The sequence below is a fragment of the Oryza sativa genome, chromosome 9 (genome assembly GCF_034140825.1).
Source record: "Oryza sativa Japonica Group chromosome 9, ASM3414082v1".
Taxonomy (NCBI): Eukaryota; Viridiplantae; Streptophyta; class Magnoliopsida; order Poales; family Poaceae; genus Oryza; species Oryza sativa.
Window position 1 is genome coordinate 22,256,606 of NC_089043.1, and position 26,959 is coordinate 22,283,564.

General features: G+C 43.0%; 2 protein-coding genes across 2 annotated transcripts; both read left to right on the forward strand.

Moving 5' to 3' along the window:
• Positions 1–1,068: 1,068 nt before the first annotated feature.
• Positions 1,069–6,736, forward strand: LOC4347331 (uncharacterized). Its single transcript, XM_015795832.3, has 16 exons — positions 1,069–1,224; positions 1,363–1,422; positions 2,213–2,306; positions 2,492–2,670; positions 3,200–3,250; positions 3,924–3,980; positions 4,095–4,215; positions 4,428–4,494; positions 4,583–4,624; positions 4,870–4,975; positions 5,105–5,215; positions 5,489–5,560; positions 5,664–5,765; positions 5,838–5,884; positions 5,972–5,999; positions 6,202–6,736. The coding sequence occupies exons 2-16, from the start codon at positions 1,405–1,407 to the stop codon at positions 6,358–6,360; spliced, it is 1,254 nt and encodes a 417-aa protein (XP_015651318.1). The 5' UTR covers positions 1,069–1,224; positions 1,363–1,404; the 3' UTR covers positions 6,361–6,736.
• Positions 6,737–8,393: 1,657 nt separating this feature from the next.
• Positions 8,394–12,213, forward strand: LOC4347332 (dicarboxylate transporter 2.1, chloroplastic). The gene is made up of 4 exons (XM_015795817.3): positions 8,394–9,237; positions 9,951–10,264; positions 11,189–11,637; positions 11,881–12,213. The coding sequence occupies exons 1-4, from the start codon at positions 8,464–8,466 to the stop codon at positions 11,994–11,996; spliced, it is 1,653 nt and encodes a 550-aa protein (XP_015651303.1). The 5' UTR covers positions 8,394–8,463; the 3' UTR covers positions 11,997–12,213.
• Positions 12,214–26,959: the final 14,746 nt, after the last annotated feature.

Sequence of the window (26,959 nt, forward strand, 5' to 3'; positions counted from 1 at the left end):
ACAGGCCCACCCGTCGTCACCACCGCCATTGAGGTCCGGTCCTCGCCCAACCCCAGCTTGGACACGTCAGATCTGGACCTAGAGGGCCAGATCTAGCCGTTCCCCATCTTGCAGCGCTGCCACCAGCCAGTCTCTCACGCTAGGACACGCGGGAAACTGCGGAGCTCGCCCACGTGTAGCCCTCACAGTCGTCGCTAGGCCCCTCAAAGTCCGGATCACACCAGAGTCGCGTCAGATTTGGACCTTGGGAGGTCAGATCTGGCCGTCCCCCTCACCACCTGCCCAGGAGATGTTGGTGGTCGCCGGCGTGAGACGTGGAGGAGGAGGAACCAAGCCCGGGGCCGACGCCTCCGGGAAGCCTCAAACCTAGAGAAGAAGGGAGGGAGGAAGGAGAAAGGAAGAAAGAGACAGGGAGAAAGAGGGGAGAGGGAGGAGGGCGGCCCTGCCGTCGCCGGCCACCACCGCAGACGGTGGCGTTGCCGGCGGCGGTGAGGCAGACGGGGCGTGGCGGGGTTGGAGCTGGGCGTCGGCCTTTCGCCTCCCGGGTCACCAGAGAGGCGACACGGGAGTCATGATCCAATTATTCCAATTCTCCGTATTTCTTAGTTAGCACATGACAGGAGGCTTTCTACAATCTAAATTTCCAATATTATTCCCACACCTATAAGAAAAAATCCCATTCACACCTCACACGATTGAATAGGATTTGAAAACCTTAAAATGCTTATAATAAAGAGAATATGACATTTAACCAAACACAAGACACATACCATATGAGAAAATTTGGTGCTTGTTAACTTATTAGCAATAGCCAACATGTGATTTTGACTTTGGATTTTTTTCATCGGTCTGTTTTTCAGTTGTGGTTTTAAAACAATAATAATATAAATATATTACCCATAGATGTTTTTTTCTTGCTATGTTTATTTCCTCATGGTTCATTAGCCTGCCCAGAAGCAGGAGGATGCAAAATGGAAGGCATCGAATGAAATATGTCATAGATGAGGGTGTTCCATGCAAAATTCCCATTCCCCTTTTTAAATCGGTGCTGGGCTTCCGCCGGCCGCCGCCACCAAAGTCACGCCGAAGAAGAACCGCGTTAGGGCTTCCTCCCCCGCCGCCGGCGAGAGTGGGCTTTGACTCCCCTCGGAGCCGCCTCCTCTTCGTCTCATCTCCCCGCGGCCTTGTTCATCCCCTTCTACGAGCCTTAGCGCCGCACCGCAGGTTGGTTGGTCGCGCCAGATTCCCCTTCCGTATCGCGTTCAATATCGTATTTGGCGCCAAACGGGAAGCGCGTCTCGGCTGTTCTTTCCGTTGCTTCGAGCTAATCTCTGAGCTGATTTTGTTAATACGGACGCGCAGGTTCCAGCTCGGTGGCTGGAGTTTAATTTTTATTTGTTCTCCATGGCGCTTCGGTTCGAGGTTTGTTGAAGTTCCAAATGGGTGCATGTTCTTTCTTCGATTCTAGATGATTTTTCCCTAGTTTGCTTGTGCGTTTGATTGCTGAGATGCGAAGCAAACTCAACGGTTTCTCTGGTTTGCGCATACGCAAACTAGGCGTCCGGCTGAAGTTTGTGGTGATTAAGTGGATAAGATTTGTACTTCTGTCTGTAGTTTTAGTCGACAAGCCATTACATGTGATTTTCACTCTAATCATTTTTGTCTCATACGATCTTCTGGGAGTACAGATTCCCAATTAAGCTGATACTGTTTTATTTTAAGATTGCGTTTAGTACTCTGGATTAGTAACTATTTAGTTAAAGAAGGTAGTTGACCAATGCTGCCATAGGCACGTGCCTTCTCAGTGTTGTAATTTGTCATTGCCTAGCTCTACACTCTACAGTTGGTGCTACATACTGTATTCCTGTTAATCCTGTACTTTGTTTGATTAAATCTCTTGAGTTTTCTTTGTTTATTACCCTTCACTAAGGTTAAGCTAATATACCTATAGTCCTATTAGTGGTCCATGTAATAGGAAAATAATAGAAAAGCATGAATGTGGGCATATGTAATTGCCACGTGGCACGTCCTGTTAGAGTGGCCTAGTACCTCTAGCACTGTCACTCTGTCAGCTCATCATGGTCTTTCTGTCCAGCCTCATCGTCGGTATTGTCCAACTGATGGAAGGTGGCTGGCTGACATAGCGGTAGATCTTATATGAGGCATTGAGCATAATGACGAAACCTGAAGTAAAAATTATTCTTGCTTGCAGGTATTAGGAAGATTCAATCGTGCTCGTGCAGCTCGATTAACACTACCCCACTTTACTTGTCAGACACCACTGTTTATGCCTGTTGGAACTCAAGGTATTGTGTCTGTTGCTTTAACACTTGTTCAGTCTGAAGCAGAGTTTTTCTTGTGTAAAAAAAAAAAGAAGCAGAGTTTTCATGTTGTTTAGTTCACAGAAGTTCATGATAAATTTCTCAAAATGTTTCTTGTTCTCTGAATTATTGTATCTCATAGCATTTTAATTTCTGTTCTCTCTACTCAGGTACAATAAAAGGCCTGACTACTGACCAGTTAGAGGAAATAGGTTGCCAGATTATACTTGGAAACACCTACCACCTTGAACTTCGTCCAGGTTCTCAACTTATTGACGACTTGGGTGGCCTTCACAAATTTATGAATTGGAAAAGGGCGTTGCTGACTGACTCTGGTGGTTTCCAAATGGTTGCTCCAAATCTTCATTTTTTTAAGACATTGAATATCTATGTGGATCGTTATAACATAAATAACTAAGTCATCAACTTTAATGTTTTGCCATTGTATGTAAATACCTTCTGCTGTATTAGTTTAAATACATCACTGGTAATTGTCAAGTCTTGTTGCTTTGATAATGTTTTCCCATGAGTACCATTTTGTTATAGTGATCCCAACAACCAGTTGCTCCACACATGAAATCTGAATTGCACTTAATTTGATCACTTGATGTAAAATACAATGCTGATTTTTAAAAGACGAGAAACCTATTGATGCTGGCTTTAAAGGAAAAAAAATGAGATGACAATATCTTAAATATCACTGGTATTTTTTCTTAACAGCAGATTTAATCAAATTTCTGTTTTATTTGAAAGAAGACAGTAATTGTTCAAGATCTCTATCAACATGAGCACATACTTGTTTCCAAAGTGCTTACTCCTTTCCAATGTTAATATATATTCCCTGCTGAAATTTTACTGATCGGAAACATGCTTTTTAGGTTTCTTTGCTACATTTGGCTGACATTACTGAGGAAGGAGTTACATTTCAGGTAGATTTGTGCAGGCTACTTTGTGATGCTTCTTTCTTTTACAGATGTCAACTTCTTGTGCACTGATGTTTATCATACTTCCAAATCAAATTATTCAAATGTGCCACAGTTTATAATTATTTATTGATAACAATGTCCAGCTGTCCATGTGTTATCATATAATAATCAGGAGGCATGCTTGTATTACTGTGGAGGTTTATAAGATTTTTTTAATCTTCTTAAAGCTGAATTGAGACTGTTCAAAACTAATGGAAAATATACTGAGCAAGGATAATATTTCTGATTGTACTGGGCATCCCCTGTAGTCTTGTTATTTCCCTGTAAACTGCTATTTATTACAATGATGAACCAAAAATTCTTAAGTGAACTTGTGAGACTAATGAGAACCACACGGTTAGCTGATGGTTTTCGACAAACATATAAATATTTCTTGAATGAACAGATATATATTGCCGTTTGATCTAGCAGATGTTGCATAGTCAAGTGTTGTGGCATGGTATCATATCATATCTATGATGTTAGTAATAGAAGCCAATTTTTTTTCTTGGTGGTTCTTTTGCTTAATTATGTGTGTGAGGCATCCTGTACTTTCTTCCTTGGAATTTTACAACTGCTGAAAATGCCTCCCTCTCTGTATCTTTTATATATTTTTTTTCTCTTGACCAATCTTCAGTCACCTGTTGATGGGAAGCCCATGCTCTTGACACCTGAGGAATCTATCCATATTCAGGTGCATCCTTTTCTAGACAAGATTTGTACTTGTAAAAGTTAGAGTTTTGCGCCAATAGATTTGGTAGTTTTACATCTTATCATGTGTATGCTTATCCATTGAACATGAATGCAGAACAACATTGGAGCTGATATAATAATGGCTCTTGATGATGTTGTGAAGACCACAATTACTGGCCCAAGGATAGAGGAAGCTATGTATCGTACCCTTCGTTGGATTGATAGGTGCATTGCTGGTATGGTTATCAATATGACTTGCCACTGCCCGTATTTCATACTTTTCTGGCGTTTAATTTCACTATTTTTGTCGTTAAGTTAGAGCTTAGCATCATTTTGATTATGACTCTAATTCTGCTATGTATTTTACTGGCGTTAAGAAAAGAACATTTACAATAATGCTAAGCATGTTTAGCTAAGGTCTGGTGTTTTCTTTTGTCAATACATATAGCTCATAAGAAACCTGATGTCCAGAACTTATTTGGGATTGTACAAGGAGGATTAGATCCAGTTCTTAGGTGAGTTCATCCATCTAATCATGTAATATATCAATCCTTTAAGGCATAATTGAAATAATCAATAGTGTTTTTTTTTTTGTAATTCCAGAGATATCTGCGTGAAGGGCTTGGTTGAGCGGAACCTTCCAGGGTATGTCATAGTCTAATATTTCTCTCAGGATTTCTTTCCATGGGTAGCAAATATGTAGGCAAGTTTTTTACATGCAGCCAAAAACAAATTGTTTGTCTTTTCTGTGATTGATGCATGATCTTCAGATGTTGTGCCTGCTTTATATGCACTCTTTATTTATTTGTCGGTGGATGCACGCTATATTATCTCATATCTGATCTACAATTCAATGGCTGATACCACTTACCGTGATATTTTGTTGCCAGATATGCCATTGGTGGTCTTGCAGGTGGTGAAGATAAAGACTCGTTCTGGCGTGTTGTTGCCCAGTGCACTGCTGGACTGCCTGAAGATAAACCACGATATGTTATGGTATAGTTTCAAATTTCTCAAAGTACTCATAAAGCCAAAAGTGATATTGTCTTCTATGATTCACAACAATTTGAACCATGTAGCTTCCTTGGGTTGTTTGGCTGACCTTGCTGTTATGCTAATTTGCAGGGTGTTGGCTATCCACTTGATATTGTAGTATGTAGTGCTTTGGGTGCAGACATGTATGACTGTGTTTATCCAACTCGTACTGCTCGCTTTGGGACTGCACTTGTTCCTGAGGTATGGAACTTATCTATCCATCAAAGTCAACTATACAATTCAAGCTAGAGAAAATATTTATGTTTGATCTTCTTTTCGCACTGATAACTAGTGCCACTAATATTTTACATGGAATGATTTGATGGTCTTAGTGATATTGAACAATTTATTCCAGTTAGCATAATCTATGAGAGTATTAACATATGGAAGCAAGCTCACAATAATTTTGTTTCTCTTTTCCTCTGAGTTTGATTCTAATCTTAGCATTTGCAACCTTATTGTGATATCTCCTAGGGTGTTCTGAAGTTGAAACAAAACGCAATGGCAACTGATGAACGACCGATAGATCCGACCTGTCCATGTATGGTAAGGCTTCGTTCTACTGGGAACAAAGTGTTAAACTGCTTCGAAATTTTCTTTTTCTTTTTCTGTTTCTATTTCGTGTTCTATAACTTGACTATCTTTTCAGGTCTGCAAAAACTATACACGTGCTTACTTGCATTGTCTTGTCACAAAAGATGCTATGGGTTCCCAACTGCTGTCGTATCACAATCTATCATTTATGATGCGGGTATATTAATGAATATTTCCACATAACTTTTCTTTTTAAGTGTCACCGCTTGATCATCCACTTTTATTTCAGTTAAGTAGAGACCTCCACATGTCAATTCTGGAAGGACGATTCCCAGAGTATGTTATCATCCAGCTAAATTTTGTGTCATTTGTCAGTTTTCTCACTGTGTTGGTGAATAAGAAAGTTTCCATGCCATATTGTAGATTCGTGCGAGGATTCTTGAGGATGCAGGTATATCTTGTTCCCTAATATTATATATAAACTATCAGCACCACAAGTAAATTCTGTCATTCCTGACTCTGAGATGTCTAAGCTGCCTCCTTGATAATATGTGCTACCCATTCCATCTACAAAACCAAAATTACAATCTGTTTTGCTATTTCCTTGATGATTATCTTACTGGCTGGTCGTTTCTCAAACCAATTGGTGACAGTTCCCAAAGGGCGATGTTCCGAAGTGGGTTCGCAACGCAATGGTTGTTGCTGGCATTGACATATCGGAGTGCTGCACCCCCGCGAAGTATCCTCGTGATGCAATGGATGCTCCGGGTACTGACATACCTGAGCTCTTGCCTCCTACCAAGTGCTCCTGAGGCAGAGAACCAAGAATTAAGGGACTAACCTTATAACTGTTTACCACGACACGCGCGATTGGAGTGCTGTCGCATGAAGGTGATCCCACTTCTTTAACAAAGTCAAGTTTTCACAAGAATCTTATTGGTCATCAACTCATCATAGGTGTAGGCCTCACTGCTTCATCAGCATATAATTTTCCAACAGTATATGCTGAATATAGCTGATTGGATTTTGAACTTTTGATAATTACAAAGGTTTTTGTACTCCTATCTTTTGGAACCATAGGGTTATTATGCGGATTGATGCATGAATATCAGAATATGCATCATGTCGTCTGTAGTGTAAGCTGTTGCAAAATGATTTCTACTGGTTTTAATGTAGAAGCATTATCTACTCATTTTGTTAACGAAGAACATTCTATTCCATACAAGATGGCATCTCTTCTTCCTATATAGTTAGTACCCACAGCTCGCCACGTCATTAACGCATATTAACAGTCAGATCTTGATCGAATGGCCTTCAAACATTGCATGTATTCAGTTTGCTGTTGGCAAAAAAAAAAAAAAAAAAAAAAAAAAAAAAAACCGGAACGAACCTCTCCGCCCAGTGGGCTGTTGGCCTAGCAAGTAACAGAAGAAAATATTTTCGTTCTTTCTTAGCAGCCAGTGGACGAAAGCGGCCCACTTGATAAACACGTACTTCCTTCGTCCCCAAAAAATACTTAACCTAAGTACAAGTACTTCCTTCGTCCCCAAAAAATACTTAACCTAAGTACAACGAATCTGGACAAAGAACTAAGAACTGTCTAGATTCATTTAGATTCGTTGTACTAGTAGGGGTCACATCCTCCCTGGTCACATCCCCTCCTAAGGTAGAGTTTTTTTTAGGATGGAGGGAGTACTCCACATTATTTTGTCGGAAAAAAAAACACGCAACCAATGAGTAAAAAAAGGAAACACGTGAAGATTGATCAACAATGTTTCTCGGTAAGAATTCTCAAATCCCGCTGCAACGCGCGGGGCATCCACTAGTTTTTCTTGTTAGTAGGCCTGAATATGATGTCTATTTTTTTGAGGAATATGGTGACGGAGTATTAGTCTTGTCACTGACAAACGGGTCCACTCCTGCTGGTTTACCACATTACTCCCTCCATCTCATAAGGGATTTTGGGTGGATGAGACATATAGACTTGTTGTACTAGGATGTGTTCTATCCACACAAAATCTCTATACTAGGATGTATCAGATCCACCCAAAAATCTTTGTGTCATATCCACCTAAAATTTCTTATATTTTGGGACTCTATGTGTCATCTCCGTCAAAATTCCTTATATTTTGGGATATTTTTGGGACTGCTGTATGTGTCCTTATATTTTGGGACTTCTGTGTGTGTCATATCCACCTAAAATTTCTTATATTTTAAGATATTTTTGGGACTCCTTTATGTGTTATATTAAAATATTTTTAGGACTCCTTTATGTGTCATATTTATCTAAATTTCTTATATTTTGAGATGGAGCAGGCCTCCTGTGACTATCCCACGAGCGCTGGAGCAAGGGGCCACGTGAGAATTGTGGCGATCGGCAGAATGCAGCGAGTCCAAATCGCGAACGGGACGTGTGAGAACCATCCAGATCGTCAGAGCTTCATCGTACGGCAGGGGACTCGCGAGCATGTATATCTAGGGGCTACACGCGTCGCCCTGCCATTGGCTGCCGCCGACGCGTTCGGCGCAACCGCGACGCCCTCGCTGGGTCCATCGCCGGCGCTCGGTTCAGCCTCAGGTAGCCCATAGGTGCCGCGATTCCTCCGGCTGCCGCTGGGGCCCACTCCGATCCCGAGTATCCCATTGGAACTGAGCAATCACAACCTGGGCATTGCACACCCCAACACACTGACAGGTGGGCCCCTGTAGGACACGTGAGACGTGGCCTCCCATGTCAGTGGGTCGGGTTCGCACCACGTTCGTATCGATAGAAATATAAAACCAGCCGTTAGTATCTATGATTTTTTTTTTCCTTCAAAAATGCCGCACTACAAGTCGTTCTCCTGAGACCGCCTCCACGAGGACCTCGACCACTCCGCCGCCCCACACTCCCCTCGCCGTCGCCGTCGACGCCGATGGAGAGCCTCCGGATCGCCGCCTCCCACCGCCCGCCTCTGCTCCTCCCATCCCCGCACCAGCTCCGGCGCCGCCACATCGCCGCCGTTTCCCTCTCCCTCCCACACACCTCGCTCTCCCTCTCCTCGCATCATCATCATCATCATCGCCTCGCCCCAACGCCTCTCCGCCGCCGCATCCCACCTCTCCTCGCCTCGCAAACACCCAACCCGGAGGCGGACAGCCCGGCCCCCGCCGGCACGAAGCTCGCCCCGCTCCTCGTGTCCCTCGCGGTCGGCCTCGCCGTGCGTTTCCTCGCGCCGCGCCCACCCGAGGTGAGCCCCCAGGCGTGGCAGCTCCTCTCCATCTTCCTCTCCACCATCGCGGGGCTAGTGCTGGGCCCGCTCCCCGTCGGCGCCTGGGCTTTCCTGGGGCTCACCGCCGCCGTCGCCACCCACACGCTCCCCTTCGCCGCCGCCTTCTCCGCCTTCACCAACGAGGTCATCTGGCTCATCGTCATCTCCTTCTTCTTCGCGAGGGGGTTCGTCAAGACCGGTCTCGGCGACCGTATCGCCACCTACTTCGTCAAGTGGCTCGGGGGCAGCACGCTGGGGCTGTCCTATGGGCTCACCATCAGCGAGGCGTTCATCTCGCCGGCCATGCCCAGCACCACCGCGAGGGCCGGAGGCGTGTTCCTGCCCATCATCAAGTCGCTCTCGCTCTCGGCAGGGAGCAAGCCGAACCACCCGTCGTCGCGGAAGCTTGGATCCTATCTTGTGATGTCGCAATTCCAGGTAATTAAGTGATAAAATTTCTCATACTCGCATGGGATCTGTTCATATAGATCGATTGCAACCAGGATTTTCTGATCATAGCAACCAAATTTTGGTTTTAGCAAGGGACGATTGCTACTTGCATTGACTATTACTGTGTCCTGCCGTTGGGCTCTGCACAAGTGGAGTGGGAGTGAGAACTGGGTGGCACATTGGTACAATCAAGCAGAACATCCTTACCTAGTAATTTTGGGTTGAAATCAGGCAACCAGCTAGGCCATTGTCAGATCAACCTAGTGTTTTGTTAGCCTGCTTACAGGGTAAATTACAATTTGATGTATTTTTTAATCATAATGCCACCATTGATGCATGAATGGTCGTAATATTATGTGACTGAGTTCATCATCAATCTAGCAGAAGGGTGAAGGTTTTGGAAAAGAGAGGATTCATCTGGTCATAAGACAACGATATTTTATAGTCCCTCTCTAATCGAACAGTAAGAATGCAGAATGACTTTGTGCATTTTGCTTTCTTACCGTTTCCATTAAACAGTAAGAATGCAGAATGCCGGTTATAATTCTCTTGGGTTTAGTACCATTGCCGTGTTTAATGTCATGTGGTGTGTCATGCATGATGTTTCTGTGCATCCTATACTTCTGTTATTCATTGTATACGCATCATCTTCAGAAATGTTTTTACAGAGTATCTAGTTTTCTTCTCCTATTTTTTAACAGGCAGCTGGTAACTCAAGTGCGCTCTTCCTAACTGCTGCAGCACAAAATTTGTTGTGCTTGAAGCTAGCAGAGGAGCTTGGTATTATCGTTGCAAATCCATGGGTAGCATGGTTCAAAGCTGCTAGTTTGCCAGCCATTGCTTCTCTACTAGCAACACCATACTTGCTATACAAAATATTTCCCCCTGAAACAAAGGATACTCCTGATGCCCCAGCATTAGCTGCAGAGAAGCTTGAGCGCATGGGTCCAGTGACTAAGAATGAATGGGTTATGATTGGTACAATGCTCCTTGCAGTTTCATTATGGGTATTTGGGTAAGCTTCTCCACTACACATCATCCTCAATCTTAATATTACGTTGTCACATTAATCCAATCTTGCAGCATTTAAATGTTTCCCTTTATTTGATTATATTGATATACCATAGTAGAGTACTTAATAGTAGCATCCTTAGGCTGCCTTAGTGATCCTTGCAGTCCCATGAAGAGTTTTTGGGCAAGCTCCTCCTTTAGTACAAGTGCTCCCACGTATAATGTTGACTTTGATATCAATACAATGTTGCAGTTTGTGACATAATTTTCTTTGTTGCTTTTTGGTTGACTAAAACTTTCCATGGAATGCAGCTAATTGCCTCCTGCTAGCAAGATACTTAATAGTTGCATCGTTAAAATACTTGTGTGATTTTTCATTCATATTTGAGTAGGGAGCAGCTTGTTCCAGTTAGCTTTCCTTTCCCTGTAGACACCAGGTCAAGTATTCCTGTATTAATCACATTTCATTTCAACTTTTGATTCTGATATGGTTCACCATTTTTTACAAGAGTCTGTCAGATTTTTAAATGTTCCTTAATTATTAGTAGGATTTTTCATATAACTAACATATGATCTTGATAACAAATAGAAAATGAGTGTTTTTTCTTTTGATGATACCATTTGCTTTAATCTGTAGCTGCAACTGTCTTGCAGCTTGTAGTTTTTTTTAAAAAATAAAATAAAATAAAAAGAAGAAAAGCTAACTCCGACCAATTCCTAGTACCAATCCTAGTTTGCATCCAGATCACCTGTGTTCCTGTACTTTTAGTATGCTAAAGGGTAATATAGTGAAGACAATAGCATTATGAATCAGGCAGTTGTTTCAGAATACCGTACATAGATAATATGCCCTTACTATCATGCTCTTGTTTTTTTGCATATTTATTCAACTATTCCCTAAATATCATGTAAAATGACTTCTGTGTAGGGATGCTATCGGTGTATCTAGTGTTGTTGCCGCGATGCTTGGACTCTCTATTCTTCTCTTGCTAGGTGTGCTAGACTGGGATGATTGCTTAAATGAGAAATCTGCATGGGATACATTGGCATGGTTTGCAGTTCTAGTTGGAATGGCAGGACAGCTCACTAACCTGGGAATTGTGTCATGGATGTCAAGCTGTGTTGCCAAGCTGCTTGAATCCTTCTCGCTGAGCTGGCCTGCAGCCTTTTGTGTTCTTGAGGCTTCCTACTTCCTGATTCACTATCTATTTGCAAGCCAAACCGGACATGTTGGAGCTTTATACTCGGCATTTCTGGCCATGCATGTAGCAGCTGGTGTTCCTCGAGTGCTGTCAGCTCTTGCTTTGGCATTCAACACAAATCTGTTTGGTGCACTAACTCATTATAGTAGCGGACAGGCTGCAGTGTACTTTGGAGGTAAATTCATGTTCTACTTTTCTGGATTTCATTTCATTATTTTCATTTACAAACGGGTTACCCTAAAAAAAAAGAGCAGAGGAAGCAAAAACAACATGCTATAACAGATAAGGCATATAGATATAGAATGAGAAAACCTGTTATTTCCTTCTATGCTGTTGTTCCTTTTATATTTGGTTCCATAATTAGTCTTTCCAAATTCATATTCTCACTACTCTGTAATTTGTTGCTTTCTATCTGCAGCGGGGTATCTTGAGCTTCCAGATGTATTCAGGATGGGTTTCGTAACAGCCTTGATCAATATTCTGATCTGGGGTGTTGTTGGAACCTTCTGGTGGAAACTTTTGGGGCTCTATTGATAGCGGCTGCCTGTAAATTGACCAAAGTTTTCCATTGGAGCTCACTGAATTCGGAAGGGATGTTTCTTTTGTGGCCTGTCGATGAGAGTTCAATAACAGAATAACTTTGTTCCTTCAAAATGATCAGCTCGGCCGCTCGGTTAGCTCAGCTGTATAGTAAATGTAAATTAGGGAACTAAGAGAGTAATGGAAAATCAGGTCAATCTGATTACCTCAATGCGAAATTCTTAGCTATGCCTTCTTTTAAAGAATTCTGTTATAACCGTTCTGTGTCTTTCCTTTGCAACGATTGAACTTGCTTAGTCAGTTAGTCTACAGTACGTACACTTCAGATCATGTCCAAAGTGATTCCCCCGGCGGTCCAACTAGGCTCAAATGCATTGTGGGAGAAGAAATTTGAAGAGGTGTGGTCTCAATCTACGTACGTGGCATATAGGACCCCTTGTAGGAGGGTCTTGCACCGCGAATGGTGTGAATGGTCTTAGTGCAAGGAGCGGGTGTTTCATCGAGGAAAGGGTGCTCCTGAGAACAACATGGGGACACGCCTATCTGAGGAGACGGCCGCAGCTTGTGTATGCGATTTCCGGTATGCCATGGATTCATGTCAAAGTAAGTGATAGGGATGGTCGGATGGCAATGACAAATGGAGGAGACGATCGAAGGTTTTGGACACTGTACGATAGCTGCTACGAGGGATCCAGCAGGATTTGGACACTGCAGACACGACACACCGAATGGTTTGAGCCGGTGATGGTCGTAGGCGAGAAGCCGGATTATAGGAGCACGGTTGCCATAATCCAATCCAACTCCAGTTCCTACTCGTGCCCTACTCCATTTGTAATGTTTTTGGGCCTAGAACCAACCCAACTCAAAATAGGCCCTCATGCAAACTACCGTTGTTGGGCCGAGAAAATATGTCGCGCCGCAGCTCCCAAAATAAATGAAAATAACGCCATTGCTTGCTTTGGGGTCGAAACAAAAACCTATTCCACCTCAGCACAGTTAATCGGAAAAAGCCATATCAGTGACCCCGGCACGTACGTCTCTCCGTCGGCGCTGAATGCTGCTGATGCATGCACACCACCACGCACATCACATGTACGATACGCTCGCACTGTTCGAGACGAAAGCGGAGCCGAGCCGCATGGTCCCAGCCCCTCCCCCCTCTGCTCTTGGACCACCTGATCATAACCAACTCAAAAGCAGACGCGCGCAGCAGCAGCCAAACCGCGCGGTCCCGCCCCTGCGTCCGTCCGCGTCGGCGACCCGCCCGTCCTTCGCTTTCTCCACGGAACGCGACGTCGCTCGCTCGTTCGCTTGCTGCCGCCACGCACGCACCCGCTCCCCGGTCCAACCTAGCTACCCAACCCAGCCGCGCGCGCGCGCTGGTACTGTGTTCGTTGGTGCGTGGCTGCGAGCGCGACGCCGGCGAAAAATATCTCGCCCGTCCGGGTCTCGCGCATCCACCGCGCCCACCCGCGCGGAAAACTACGCGGAGCGTGATGTCGTCGAGACCGACGTGCATGGCGATGGCTGGCTGCCCCGACCGGGGCGTGGTTTCTCCACGGCTTGAATGGTACATGTACCGTAATTTTCTCTCTTCTGGTGTGGCTCCATGAAGTTGAGATAGGGTCAATACACAGGACCACCGCGATATGCATGCATCTCAATTCGAACGCAACTGGCGTCACGCTGGTCGCTGGGTAGGGCGGTAGGGGGCACCTACGCGCTGCTCTCTCGTGTTGACCCTGTATATGTAGGAGTAGTATGTGCCGCAGTACATACGCACGAGTAACCTGACGGATGGATGCCGGACGAAGGAAAACGCGAGCATATATATGGAATGCTTCCGCGCTCCTTTTCGCGGTGTTGAATTGACGCTACCGAACAGTACCCAAAGTGAAATAACTTTTGCTCCGATCGATCAATCCTCGCTTGTACATATATGACCATGAAAAAGAACCGAGAGGGAGAGAGAGAGATACGAACGACCGTGACAACTGAGACCGAGAGGTGTCCTAGCTAAGCTTAGCTACGCCAAATATGTCTCTCCACTACCCTACACTAGCTCTCTCCAACCGCGTTAACTGCTAATGGAAACCGAACGCCACTCTCATGCACGATGCTGCACAGTCTATCGTCCGAAAGCGTGAAAGGGAAGGAACTTTTCCTCCAACTTGACAGTATGGTCGCCCTTGACAAAAGAGCTTTTAGCATCCTCTCGCTAACTTTTCCTACTCACCTGACAGAGTTTTATTCAGGCCCCAACACTGAACCGTGTAAAGTTTCAGTCATCTACAGTGAAAGAAACTCACGAAAAAAGAACTAACTCTAACAGATGAATCCATACTACAGGGTTTCCCAAACCGTCAGGACCAGGTTACCGCACCTCGGCGGTAAGCAAGGTAACCGTGGTAACTATGACAAACTATACGAAACCGTGTAAAATTGATCAAAATTTTAAATTATTTTTTAAATTTACTTAAATTTAAATAGGTTACCGTGATTTTTCTTTTACCGTCCTTCATTGTAAGTGTGATAACTACGGTTATCGCGCCGTAACGCCAACCCTGAGTTCCATAGTGGGTGACCGGGTGACCAAATGAAGGCCAACTCATCGCATCGATCGACGATCGGGCAGGAAGAAGAGAGGAGAGAGAGGCTACTTAAAGCCGTGAGCTTTTGCGCGGATCGCCGGCCAGCCGGGCTGTGCGTGTGCATGCATGCAGGCACGCACACACGCAAGAAAGCGAAGGAATCCGTTCGCTATTCGGTGGTGGGTGCGTGCAGTCAGTGCGTGTGTGGGGTTTGGACCGGTTGTTCGGTCCGTGCAGGCATCGCCGAGCGCCGAGCTATCTAGCACAGTAGTACGTACGTACCCGGATGGATGGACGTGGAGCTAGAAAAAGGTGTTCAATATATTGGGCCACACCATGCATCGCTTTCCTAGCCCGTCCGGCCTAGCTAGATGCACCGCGGCACGACGCCTTTTGGGGGCAGCAGGTGCCGCGCTTTGGCTCCTTGCCGAGTCGTTTCCGTGGCGTGGCCCGGCACGTCCCCTTCATTTCCCTTCCCTCTCCTCTCCTCTCTCTCTCTCTCTCTCTCTCTCACACACACACACACACTCTTTCTATCTCTCTCTCTTCTCTAGGTTTACTAGACGATTCCCTGACAGGTTGGAAAGAGAACACGGCAGTGGACTAACGAGACGCGACAGGGGGGGGAGGCCCATCGGCGGTGTGCCGGTAGTTCTTCCGGACGGACGGGGTAGCTAACGTGTGCTGAAAAATTGGGGCCCTGGTCCTTGAATATGTCTAAAAAAATTCATTGGATGCATATGTACCTGTCATGAATAGGTTCATTAATCTTTACGGTAGGCAGGCATGACTGCCTCTCTTAGTTGACTGCCCTGTTGGACTGTTTGTGTCATTACGTGGAGATTTTAGTTTACATAACGATCTTTAACTGGCTTGCATTCAAAAGGTAATTTGCTAGTAGCTATAATGAAGGCAGACACGATCGAATTGTAGGGCGTGCTCGGTTTAGCTAGCTGTGGGTGTACAACCGTTACTACAGCTTGTTAAGAGTATATATATGATAGTTAATTAGAGCAAAATGTAATTCACTTGTATTGATTATGTGCCTTTTTATTTTACCCACATAATTTGGATATATATTGTCACGCGAATCTCAGTACACTACATTCACTATTCAACTAGTATGATCTCATCTTTTATTGTTAAATACTTCCTCCGTTTCAGGTTATAAGACTTTCTAGTATTATCCACATTCATATAGATGTTAATGAATCTAGACACATATATACTAGAAAGTCTTATAATATAAAACGGAGGAAGTATGATATTAGAGCAACTACATTCTTGAGTTGTCTTCTATCCCTTCCACAAGTGTTTCCCCGAGAGCTCCATGACAATACCTAGAGTTTAACCTAGTCAGTCGAGTCGATCGACTATCATAGAGAGTTTTATCTCGATCATTAATCGGTTTTGTCTTTCTCATCAATCTATTGGTCTAACCAGCTCAACCGTGTTATTATGAAAATGCAAATGAATAAGCCGTAAAAAGAAAGACAAGGCGCTACACTATATGTTAACCACACTTTACTGTAGAAGGCATAACTTTTTCGTAAACCCTCTCGTGAGACTAAATTTTTATATGTGCACTGGTGGAGAAACCATCTTTGGTCGGTTCACCCAAATTCACAATAGTCCCGGTTCCATTAAAAATCAGGACTAAAAAGTATTTTTAGTGCCAGTTTATAACTGTAAGGGGACTATATCATCTTTAATCCCGGTTCGTGTCATCAACCGGGACTAAAGATGATTTTTAGTCCCGAGTAGTAACACTAACCGGGACTAAAGATCATCTTTAGTCATGTCAGAGGATGCCAGTCCCTAGAGTTCTTTAGTCCCAGTTGATATTACCAACCGGGACTAAAATCCTAACTTTAGTCCCGGTTGTTGTTTCCAACCGGGACTAAAAATCAAATATACCATATATATATAATCCCTTGCTGCTATCCTCAAAAATTTCTATCTCGTATTCCTCCTCCTCTCTCACACACTTATCCTTATCCTCTTCTCAGTCTCTTTCTATTCTTCTCTCTCAACACTTAGCCGACGAGGAGCTCGCCCCCGAAGCGCGGCGGCGGGGACCCGGGCGCGGTTGGCGGCCCGTACCGGGAGGTGGTGGCGGCCGTCCGCGCAGGAGGAGGCGGCGGTGGCGGCCGCCCGCGGCAGGAGGTGGCGGCCGCCCATGCAGGAGGAGGTGGTGGCCGTCGCCCGTGGCAGGAGGCGGCTGGATTTTTCTTGTTTTTCTTTTTTAATAACTTGTGATTCATTGGATCTAGATCTGTGTTATTTAATCTGTGATGTATTTGTGATCTGTGATGTATCTGTGATTGTGATTGTGATGTATTTATTTTTTTAGAATTTGTGATGTTTTTTTCTGATAATTTGTGATGTGAATATTATGATTTGTGATGTTGCTATTTGATCTGGGGATATTGGGACCATCTCGATTTCGATTTGGAATTTGTGATTGATTTTATGATTTTGGAGAGATTGGTGTGAAATCAATATTCAAAGGAACAATGAAAAAAAAACTAGGACTAACCCTTTACCGGGACTAAAGATTCTCCTCTTTACTCCCGGTTGGTGTTAGACTAAAGATCGATATTTAGTCCCAGGTATTTGAACCGGGACTAAAGATTGCTATCTTTAGTCCCAGATTGTTACTCCCGATTGAAAAACCGGGACTATAGGGGGGTTTCCAACCGGGAGTAAAGAGCATTTCTCTACCAGTGGTGAATCGATTGAAATTTACAAACATGACCCACTAAAACATAAAGCAACGATATTTTACATTACAAGTTAAAATTCCTAACTCTGCTGCCACTTCCTTTCACCAGTCCGTTTCTTCAACATGAGCATGAACCGTGTCATGCAGTAAATGTAAATGGAGAAGGTGTTGAAAGAAAGTTGAGGTGCTACACAACACGTTTACCACCCTTGTGTTACCGGAGAAGAACATGTGTGTGGTGGAGGCCCCCACAACCTTTCCTCGTTGCTGTTGGGTTTTCTCCATTTCCCAGTGAGATCACCAATCACCTTTTGGTCCCCGGTCCTTTTGTTCTGTAAGGTTGTTACTGTGCCCAAAACACTGCTGCTGCACTACAGTAAAAACCCGGTCCCTTCTGCCGGCCGGGCGCCCTTTCGCATCGAGTTAACCTTACCGCTGCTATCTCACCAGCACAGTAAAACGCATGTACAGAATCGACTCAGGGTGTGTTTGAGGAGAAGGGGATTAAGGAGATTGAGAAGATACGTAAAATGAGGTGAGCCATTAACTCATGATTAATTGAGTATTAACTATTTTAAATTTCAAAAATGGATTAATATGATTTTTTTAAAGCAACTTTCATATAGAAAATTTTTTAAAAAACACACCATTTAATACTTTGGAAAGTGTGCGCGCGGATGTGTATTCTCACTCTATCACCTAAAACGAACGCAGCCTCAAATCCACTTGTTTAAAAGTCAATACGTTAGCCACTACTACATGCATGTGTAGACTGTAGAGTAGTGTATGTCACGCAAAACTAGCTGACAAGTGAAAGTTTGCACGGTGAAATATGGCTATGCTCCGCGAGTAGACGCGGTCGACGGGCGCGCGCGGCGCGCCGGCAACGGCGCGAGGAGAGGAGGCCGGGGAAGAAGAAAAAGGCTAGCGGCCGGGGGCCCTGCGGCTTTCAGCTGCTGACCACCGCGGAAGGGGACCAGGCTCTGCCCCGCGCCCGGATGTCATCAGCGCAGGCAGGCAGGCACACACGCAGGCGCAGGCGCCGTCCGCGCGTACACCACCACGTACGTACCCGCCCCCCACCACGCGGCCAGGCCGCGCCTAGCCCAACCCAATCCACGTAGTACGCCGGAATGATGGCGAGATGATATCGAAATATCGATACCCTTCCGGTTCCACGCAAAAAACTTCACGCCCATCCCCTCGCGTCGCGTGGTAGGAGCACGTACCGCACTTCGCATCGCACACAGAAACGCCCAAACCTGCACGCCCAATCGTGGAACGGAAAGCGCGGGGGTCACCAACTTGATCCAATGCAAAGGTGCGACGATGACGACGGCACGCAGCCGCAAAGAAACGAGGAAGACAGGAGGGGGATAAAGAGAAAAAAATCATCAGGACGAGTGAAGTGGGCAAGTTGCGTTGCGACGCAGCACACAGGGTATTTTCCCCAATCCCGGTGAGCATCCGCCTGTTTCCGTTTGTCGCTGTAAGCATGTCACATCATTGCGTTTGTTTTCTTCCGGAATCTCACGGCGTACGGTTCCAGACATCCCAGACGCTCCACTTTTGTCTTCTCCGGCGGCAGGCAGGAGGTCAGGAGGAGGTATAGCGGACGGTGCCCAACGCCAACAGGTGCGTGTACTGCTACTACTTGTACGCTGCCCGTGAGAGATCGAGACGACCTGAAGGGATCATTTCACGGCAACCTGCACCGTGTTGTTATGCGAGTGGGACTGCGCGAGGCTGCGACTGCGCTTGTGTACAACTAAGTAGCAGACCCTGGCCGTCACTGTTTCGTGCATTCGTGTATAGTACATTAGTACTGGATCAAGTAAGTATACCAAATTTTTATTCTCGAGTCATGCAAATTTATGAATCATTCAGCACATCTAGCTGCTAAATTACAGTCTACTCCAGGTCTCCAGCAGTTGCAAACTTGCAATGGTGCACAAGTGCTGCAGGGCATTGGGCATACAAAACTTGAGAGCTGCTAATGAGATGGGATGATACCGGTTAGATATTAGGTCCTGATACCTAACCGATATCAGACAATTCCTATCACGTATCAGGTGATATCTATCAGTTATCAAGCGATTCCTACCACATATAGGTGATACTTGAGAGGTATCACGCGCTAGGTGATACCTGTCAGATATCAGGCGATTCCTACCACGTATAGGTGATACTTGCAAGGTATCAGGAGCCGGACACCAAGGTATTGTTGCCGGTGGTCCCACCGTCCACGTCTCACGCCGGAGCTCATCACCGGTGGCTGCATCCTCCACCGTCCACGCCACATCGGAGCTCGGCGGCGGTGGCCGAGTCCTCCGTCATCCACACCCCACGCCGGAGCTCATCGACAACGGTCACATCCTCCACCGTCCACGCCACGTCGGAGCTTGTCGCCAGCGGCCGCGTCCTCCGCCATCCACGCCCCACGCTGGAGCTAGTCGTTGATGGCCGCATCCTCCACCTTCCACGCCACGTCAGAGCTTGTCGCCAGTGGCCGTGTCCTTGCTCCGCGTCTATCCACTCCGACGACAGCACCATCCCCGACTGTCGCGACAACCCATGTCCATCAGCTCTGACGCCAAGCTCGCGTTGCTCCTTAACGCGGCACCTCCCTTTGATTCAGCGACGGCAGCCAAGCCCCGCGCATCATCGTCGTCCTCAGCTAGCGTTAGTAGCTACGCAGCGTGACGTAGATGCTCACGACCTACGGCGACGGACGCCACACTGTAACCTCGAACGAAATAGGCTCCGATCAACCACAACGGCCACCGTGAAACCTGGTTGTTTCCGCACCATTCTTATCCGAGGCTCCGATCAACCACAACGGCCACCGTAAAACCTGGTTGTTTCCGCACCATTCTTATCCGTAGCCGCATGAGGCTGGGAGAGGATGAGGATCCTATCCTGAATACTAGCAAGAGGGAGTAACCGTGTAGGCCATACGATGGACCTACCTACCTAGATATATATAAATATAAGTTTGTCTAGCCATCCAGCTTCAGCCAACAAATTGACCACACTCCACACCTATATCAGTGGCCCTACTTATACGTGATTTATTTTATCCAAATAAGGCCGTTAATAAAAATATGCAAAGTGATGGACCCAACCGGGATCCTGATTTTTTCTGACCTTTTTATAAGTGCTATACCGTTTTCATCTGGAATTTCGGAAGAAATTAACATGAGTATCGTCAACCTATCATTTTTTTTAAAAAAAAACTTAACCACAAAAGTATTAAGTAGTACTTAATTAATACTTTGAATTTTTACTAGTAGTTGTATATGACGCTAATTTAAAATGTAAACATACTGTGACTATCCTTATGACAGTATGTTGTTTTTGAGGCTTTATTTCGATAATTTCGTTTCAAAAATAGTATACTACAGCATTACTGATATCGTTATTGGTGTACGTCCCAATTTGGTTTCCGAGAAAAACGGTTTGAGCATTTTCCTTGACTATTGTCATCCCAAGATACTACTATCTGCAATCTTCTTCTTTTCAAGAATTCTTTTTAGGCAAAATTTGTTACATAACACCCAAAAAAATATGTAATTAGCTGTGGGACACCGCAAAGACGTGAATTTGTCCGAGGACACTCCAAAAATATGGTAATTTGCTTCAGAACATTAGACGCATTAAAATATAATATTCAGTCAATGGATGAGAGAGAAAGCACGTAAAATGACAATTTTGCCCTTGTCTTCTTCTTCCTCTCGATCTTGCCCAACTTAGAGTAGGGCCTCCACAGCTTTGTCGTGTGGAGCGCGCATGGGCACAGGCACCAGCGGCCGATCGCTTGGAACTCCTCCACGCCGGCCTACGACTGGGTCCGCTTCGCCTGCGACGCTGCCAACGCCACTGTCCTTGGTCTCCGCCTACCTGGCGTCAGCCTCATCGGATTCTACCTCCGGGTGCTCTCCCTTCGATGCAACCACCTCTTCGGTGATGTCCCAGGTGACCTCTTTTCCCTTCCTGGCTCTGTCCCGCCTGACGTCGCCAAGCTCACGGGTGCTCCAACACCTTGCTCGCACGCTTCTCGCCGGAGTCCTTCGCCGACAACCTCCAGCTCTGCGGTAAGCCGCTGAGCCGGCCATGCGTGCGAGTCATTCTTCCTGTCCCCACTACCCTCTCATGCTAGCGCACCGACGGATAGCGGTCGTTCCGTGCTAGTGGCCGAAAAAAAGAAGTGGAAGAAAAAGATGTCTGGCGCGGCGGTCGTGACCACAACAACGGCGAGGAGTCCGTGGCGGCGGGCGTGGCCTGTGACCGCACTCGCAGCAGGGTACGCACGCAAGAGGATATTCAGAAGAAGAACGAGAGAAGGGAGAAGAAGATAAGAGCAAAACTGTCATTTTACGTGGTTTCTCTCTCATCAATTGACTAGATATTATATTTTAATGTGTCCAGTGTCCTGTAGCAAATTATCATATTTTTTGAAGTGTCCTCGAGCAAATTCACGTCTTTACGTTGTCCCACAACTAATTACACATTTTTTGGGTATCCTGTAGCAAATTTTGCCTTTTTTTATAATCTAGCTGATGTAAGCTACAATTTATTTGTTTAATCTTATTGGAACTTATACCATTTTTGCCTTCAGCTGTTCCTAGTTTTGACAAAGGTGATTAGGGTAATGTTAGGGAAGCTTAAAATTCTGAGAAATATCTAGTGAGAATTTGAAAAATGTGGGAAACTCAACTTCTAGCTTATTTTTTAGATTCTACAAATACATTCTCAGAATCTGGATGAAAATCTGGACTATTTAAGAGAGTTTATGGTAACTGAAGATTCTAGTAGAAACTGCAGCTGTTAGAAGCTCCCCAAACATGCCCCCCATCTTATTGGACCTTATGCTTTTTTTTTTTGCAAAGAAGAAATTAATGCCTTTAACTATTCCAAATTTTGACAAAGTGGTCATCTATTCTTCTTGTAAATATGTCTGAACTAGTTCAACATTTTACTCCATGTACCTTCATGTTGAGTGGCATGTGTCAAGGCCTGGACTCTTCAGTTGTTCTAATATGATTGATGTGATGTGGTTGGTTTTATAGGCACATAAGGCCACATATATAACTTCAAAGAAATCAATGAACAAACATAAACAAAAGACGCATGATCACAAAATAACTCCATGGCTGAAATTCTGCAAGAACCTTTTGCTAGCTTTACAATTGTGACCGTGATCGTACATCACAATTCACAAAGGGCACGAACCAATGGAACATCCAAGGAATCCAGCTTTTACGATTCATCGTTTTCGGGACGAATTCTATAGTCGCGCAGATCGATTAAAAAAGTCCCTAGTCTTTTGCGTCCAGGGATTCGATGGAGATTTGGGAGGATAAAAAATGCAATTAAACAGATAAAAAAATGAGGTGTTACGAAAGCCGCTACTGCTTTTTCCACAACGACAAGCTCATAGAAAACGATTTCGGGTCGCCGTCTGCAGAAATGGGACAGAGAATCTTCGGTGATTACATTAAGTTACAGAACTTGCTACAAGAACAAGAATAATCCTCCACCCCCTTGCGTTCCACTGAATTCCGATGCATACACACACATTTTAATATTCTTTTTGAGGGAACACACATTTTAATATCTTAAGCAACTGCACCCTCGTTACCCGCCAGAATTTAATTCTCTTGGGACGTATAGTGTACTCAAGTTGAGATTCCCTCCCACACAAAATATACTGACTTCTAATGTTTAAAATTCTATCATAAAATATAACAATTTCTCCCACTTAACTCACTCCTTTTAACAAATCATCGCGATACTTTATAATTTAACTAGCATGGTGGCCCGTGTAGATTGCGCGGCTAGCATCATTATATTTTCTCTCATATAATAGCATATATGTTTTCTCATTATATTATTCAAATATATTAAAATGACATCATAATTTTAAATTTTGCAATAACTTTACGAAACTACAAATGTGTAATATTCATATTGTATTTTATATACGTGTTAGTTATTAATTATTTTTAACATCAAATATTAGTTATTTGTAAATTATATATATTCCTATATGGACTCTAGAGTCGTCTTTTAATATTTATTTTTTTTAATTTCGAATTTTCTGTAAATTGTATTTCTATATAGACTCTAGGCTCTTCTTTCAATATTATTTATTTTTATTTCTGAAATTTTATTATTTCTAATTGTATTTATATGTTGACTCTAAACTCATCTTTCAATATTCTTTAATTTTTAATTTCGAATTTTAGTTACTTCTAAATTGTATTCCTATATTGACTTTAAACTCTTCTTCCCATGTTTTTCATAATTTCGAATTTTAGTTATTTGTAAATTGTATTTTTATACGGACTCAAAACTCTACTTTTAATTTTATTATGTTTATTCCGAATTTTAGTTAGTTTTAAATTCCTATATGGACTATATACTCTACTTCTAATATTCCTTATTTTTTAATTCCGAATTTCTATTTCTTTTTCTTAATTGTATTTCTATATATGGACTCTATAATCTACTACTAATATTTCTTATTTTTAATTCTGAATTTCTATTATTTCCTAATTGTATTTCTATATGGACTCTATACTCTATTTCTAATATTCCTTATTTTTAATTCTGAATTTCAGTTATTTCCTAATTGTATTTCTATATGGACTCTAGTCTCATTTTCTAATATTCCTTATTTTTTAATTCCGAATTTCAACTATTTCTAAATTGTATTTCTATATGAACTCTAGTGTTCTCTTCTAATATTCCTTTTTTTTAATTCTGAATTTCAGCTATTTCTAAATTGTATTTCTATATGAACTCTGCCTTTTCTTTTTCTCCGATTAATGTGAGAATTTCTAGGCTATGAGAGCGAATGTGGAGGCTCCTTTTTCTATTTCTTTAATAATATAACTAGCATGGTGGCCCGCGCAGATTGCGTGGCTAGCATCATTATATTTTCTCACATATAATAGCATATATGTTTTCTCATTATATTATTCAAATATATTAAAATGATAACATAATTTTAAATTTTGCAATAACTTTACAAAACTACTAATGTGTAATATTCATATTATATTTTATATACATGTTAGTTATTAATTATTTTTAATATCAAATTTTAGTTATTTGTAAATTATATATATTCCTATATTTCTTTTTTTAAAATTTTGAATTTTCTGTAAATTGTATTTCTATATAGACTATATGCTCTTCTTCTAATATTATTTATTTTTATTTCTGAATTTTCATATTATATTTTTATACATGTTAGTTATTAATTATTTTTAATATCAAATTTTAGTTATTTATAAATTATATATATTCCTATATAGACTCTAGACTCGTCTTTTAATATTTCTTTTTTTAATTTTAAATTTTCTGTAAATTGTATTTCTATATAGACTCTATGCTCTTCTTTCAATATTATTTCTTTTATTTTTCTGAATTTTTATTATTTCTAATTATAAACTCATCTTTCAATATTCTTTAATTTTTAATTTTGAATTTCAGTTACTTCTAAATTGTATTCCTATATTGATCTTAAACTCTTCTTCCCATGTTTTTCTTAATTTCGAATTTTAGTTATTTGTAAATTGTATTTTTATACAGACTCTAAACTCTAGTTTTAATTTTATTATGTTTATTCCAAATTTTAGTTAGTTTTAAATTCCTATATGGACTCTATACTCTACTTCTAATATTCCTTATTTTTAATTCCGAATTTCTATTTTTTTTCTTAATTGTATTTCTACATGGACTCTATACTCTACTTCTAATATTCCTTATTTTTAATTCCAAATTTATATTATTTCCTAATTGTATTTCTATATGGACTCTATACTCTACTTCTAATATTCCTTATTTTTAATTCCGAATTTCAGATATTTCCTAATTGTATTTCTATATGGACTCTATACTCTACTTCTAATATTTTTTATTTTTAATTCAGAATTTTAATTATTTCCTAATTGTATTTCTATATGGACTCTATACTCTACTTCTAATATTCCACATTTTTTAATTCCGAATTTCAGTTATTTCCTAATTGTATTTGTATATGGACTCTAGTCTCCTCTTCTAATATTCCTTATTTTTTAATTCCTAATTTCAACTATTTCTAAATTATATTTCTATATGGACTCCGCCTTTTCTTTTTCTCCGATTAATGTGAGAATTTCTAGGCCATGAGAGCGAACGTGGAGGCTCCTTTTTATATTCCTTTAATAATATAATAGATAGATAGATTTCAGGACTGTCTACACAACTTGTAATAAAAATTTCCATCCTAAATCATATGTGTGTACAGTAACATTATCTTTTTACCTTCCCTTCCCAGTCTTCCCTAGCCTCGCCGGTTGGCCAAAAGGCCCGAACGACGATGTCAAGTCTCCCCTAACACCCCCGCTCACCCCACCCTTAACTCCTCCTCCTTAAAGACGATGGTGGCGAGGCCCTCTTTGTCGTCTTCTCTATCTCCAGTGGCTCTCCACCGCCAAATCTGTTACCAACCACTTGATTTATTTACCTCCTCCGCTAACACTGGCCCAATGCCTACCATCAACCCCACAGCTTTGGCACCTCGCCATGTGCCCGTATCCACCACCCACCCCCGATCCTCCACCGTCTATGGCCATCTCGCGTGCTAAGCCCCAAGTAAACTCCCTCCTTCCCTAACTCCTCCTCCTACCCTAATTAACCCCAAACCCTAATTCGCATGTCCTCTATTGGAGTAGTGGTGTCACCATCATCGGAGAAGAGGAGTCCAAATACAAATCTTGGCGTGAATCCGATAATCTAAACTCGAAATCTATTTTTATATGCGGTTGAGCTGCCCGTTTGCCCAAAAGTATCTGCAAAAATCGCTATTTTTCCATGCGGGCGGTGCACCCGCACGCGAAAACTCAATTGTTGCGTGTGGATGCTTATGTTGTCTGCACACAAAAAAAATCTAGAAAAAAATCCCCAAAAATAAATACTCGAAACCTTAGCTAGGTGCGGTCTGCCAGTAACATCATCGCCAACTCGTCGTAGTATGTCGTCGCTTGTCGTCTTTGCCGTCGCTGTCACCGATTCCCCGCAGCTCGTCGTCGTCGTCGCCGTCAACGCACCTCCTCAGCCGGTGGATCTACGTGGGGAATGGCCGCCACTCCGTCTTTGATGGGCCTCCTCCACGGGCCTCCGGGCAGGCGAGGGGTGATGCCGCTCCCACCGCAATGGGAAGAGAGGAGAGGGGTTAGAAGATGAGCTCATGTGAGGAGAGGAGAGGAGTGGGACAAGGAGATGATAATAGAGGGGTGGGGAGAGAGTGAGGAGTGGAGGAGGAAATTAGATATTTTAGGGCCCCTTTGAATCGCAGGAATGGGAAAAACGAAGGAATAGGAAAAAAGAAACACAGAATATTGATAGGAATGCAAATGCAAAATAGAGGATTACAGAACACAGAAAAAACATAGGAATGACTATTTGATTCGGCCGCATGAAAAACATACGAACCGGATGAAAGAGATAGACTCAAAAGAAATTTTTCAATAGGTTAGAGCTCTTGCTAATTTTTGCTCATAATCTCTATCGAATTGTCCATTCCATTGAAATTTCAAATGATAAGATATGATTCAATCCTTTCAAAGGCCTTCATAAGAGTTTTTTTTGTA

What these genes read in the sequence shown, in the direction of transcription:
- LOC4347332 (XM_015795817.3), top strand. Translation starts at nt 8,464, where the DNA reads ATGGAGAGCCTCCGGATCGCCGCCTCCCACCGCCCGCCTCTGCTCCTC. An exon ending in TTGTGATGTCGCAATTCCAG is followed by an intron (nt 9,238 to 9,950) that starts GTAATTAAGTGA and finishes ATTTTTTAACAG; the next exon opens with GCAGCTGGTAACTCAAGTGC. An exon ending in GGCTGCAGTGTACTTTGGAG is followed by an intron (nt 11,638 to 11,880) that starts GTAAATTCATGT and finishes TTCTATCTGCAG; the next exon opens with CGGGGTATCTTGAGCTTCCA.
- LOC4347331 (XM_015795832.3), top strand. An exon ending in TATGCCTGTTGGAACTCAAG is followed by an intron (nt 2,307 to 2,491) that starts GTATTGTGTCTG and finishes CTCTCTACTCAG; the next exon opens with GTACAATAAAAGGCCTGACT. An exon ending in CTGGAAGGACGATTCCCAGA is followed by an intron (nt 5,885 to 5,971) that starts GTATGTTATCAT and finishes GCCATATTGTAG; the next exon opens with ATTCGTGCGAGGATTCTTGA.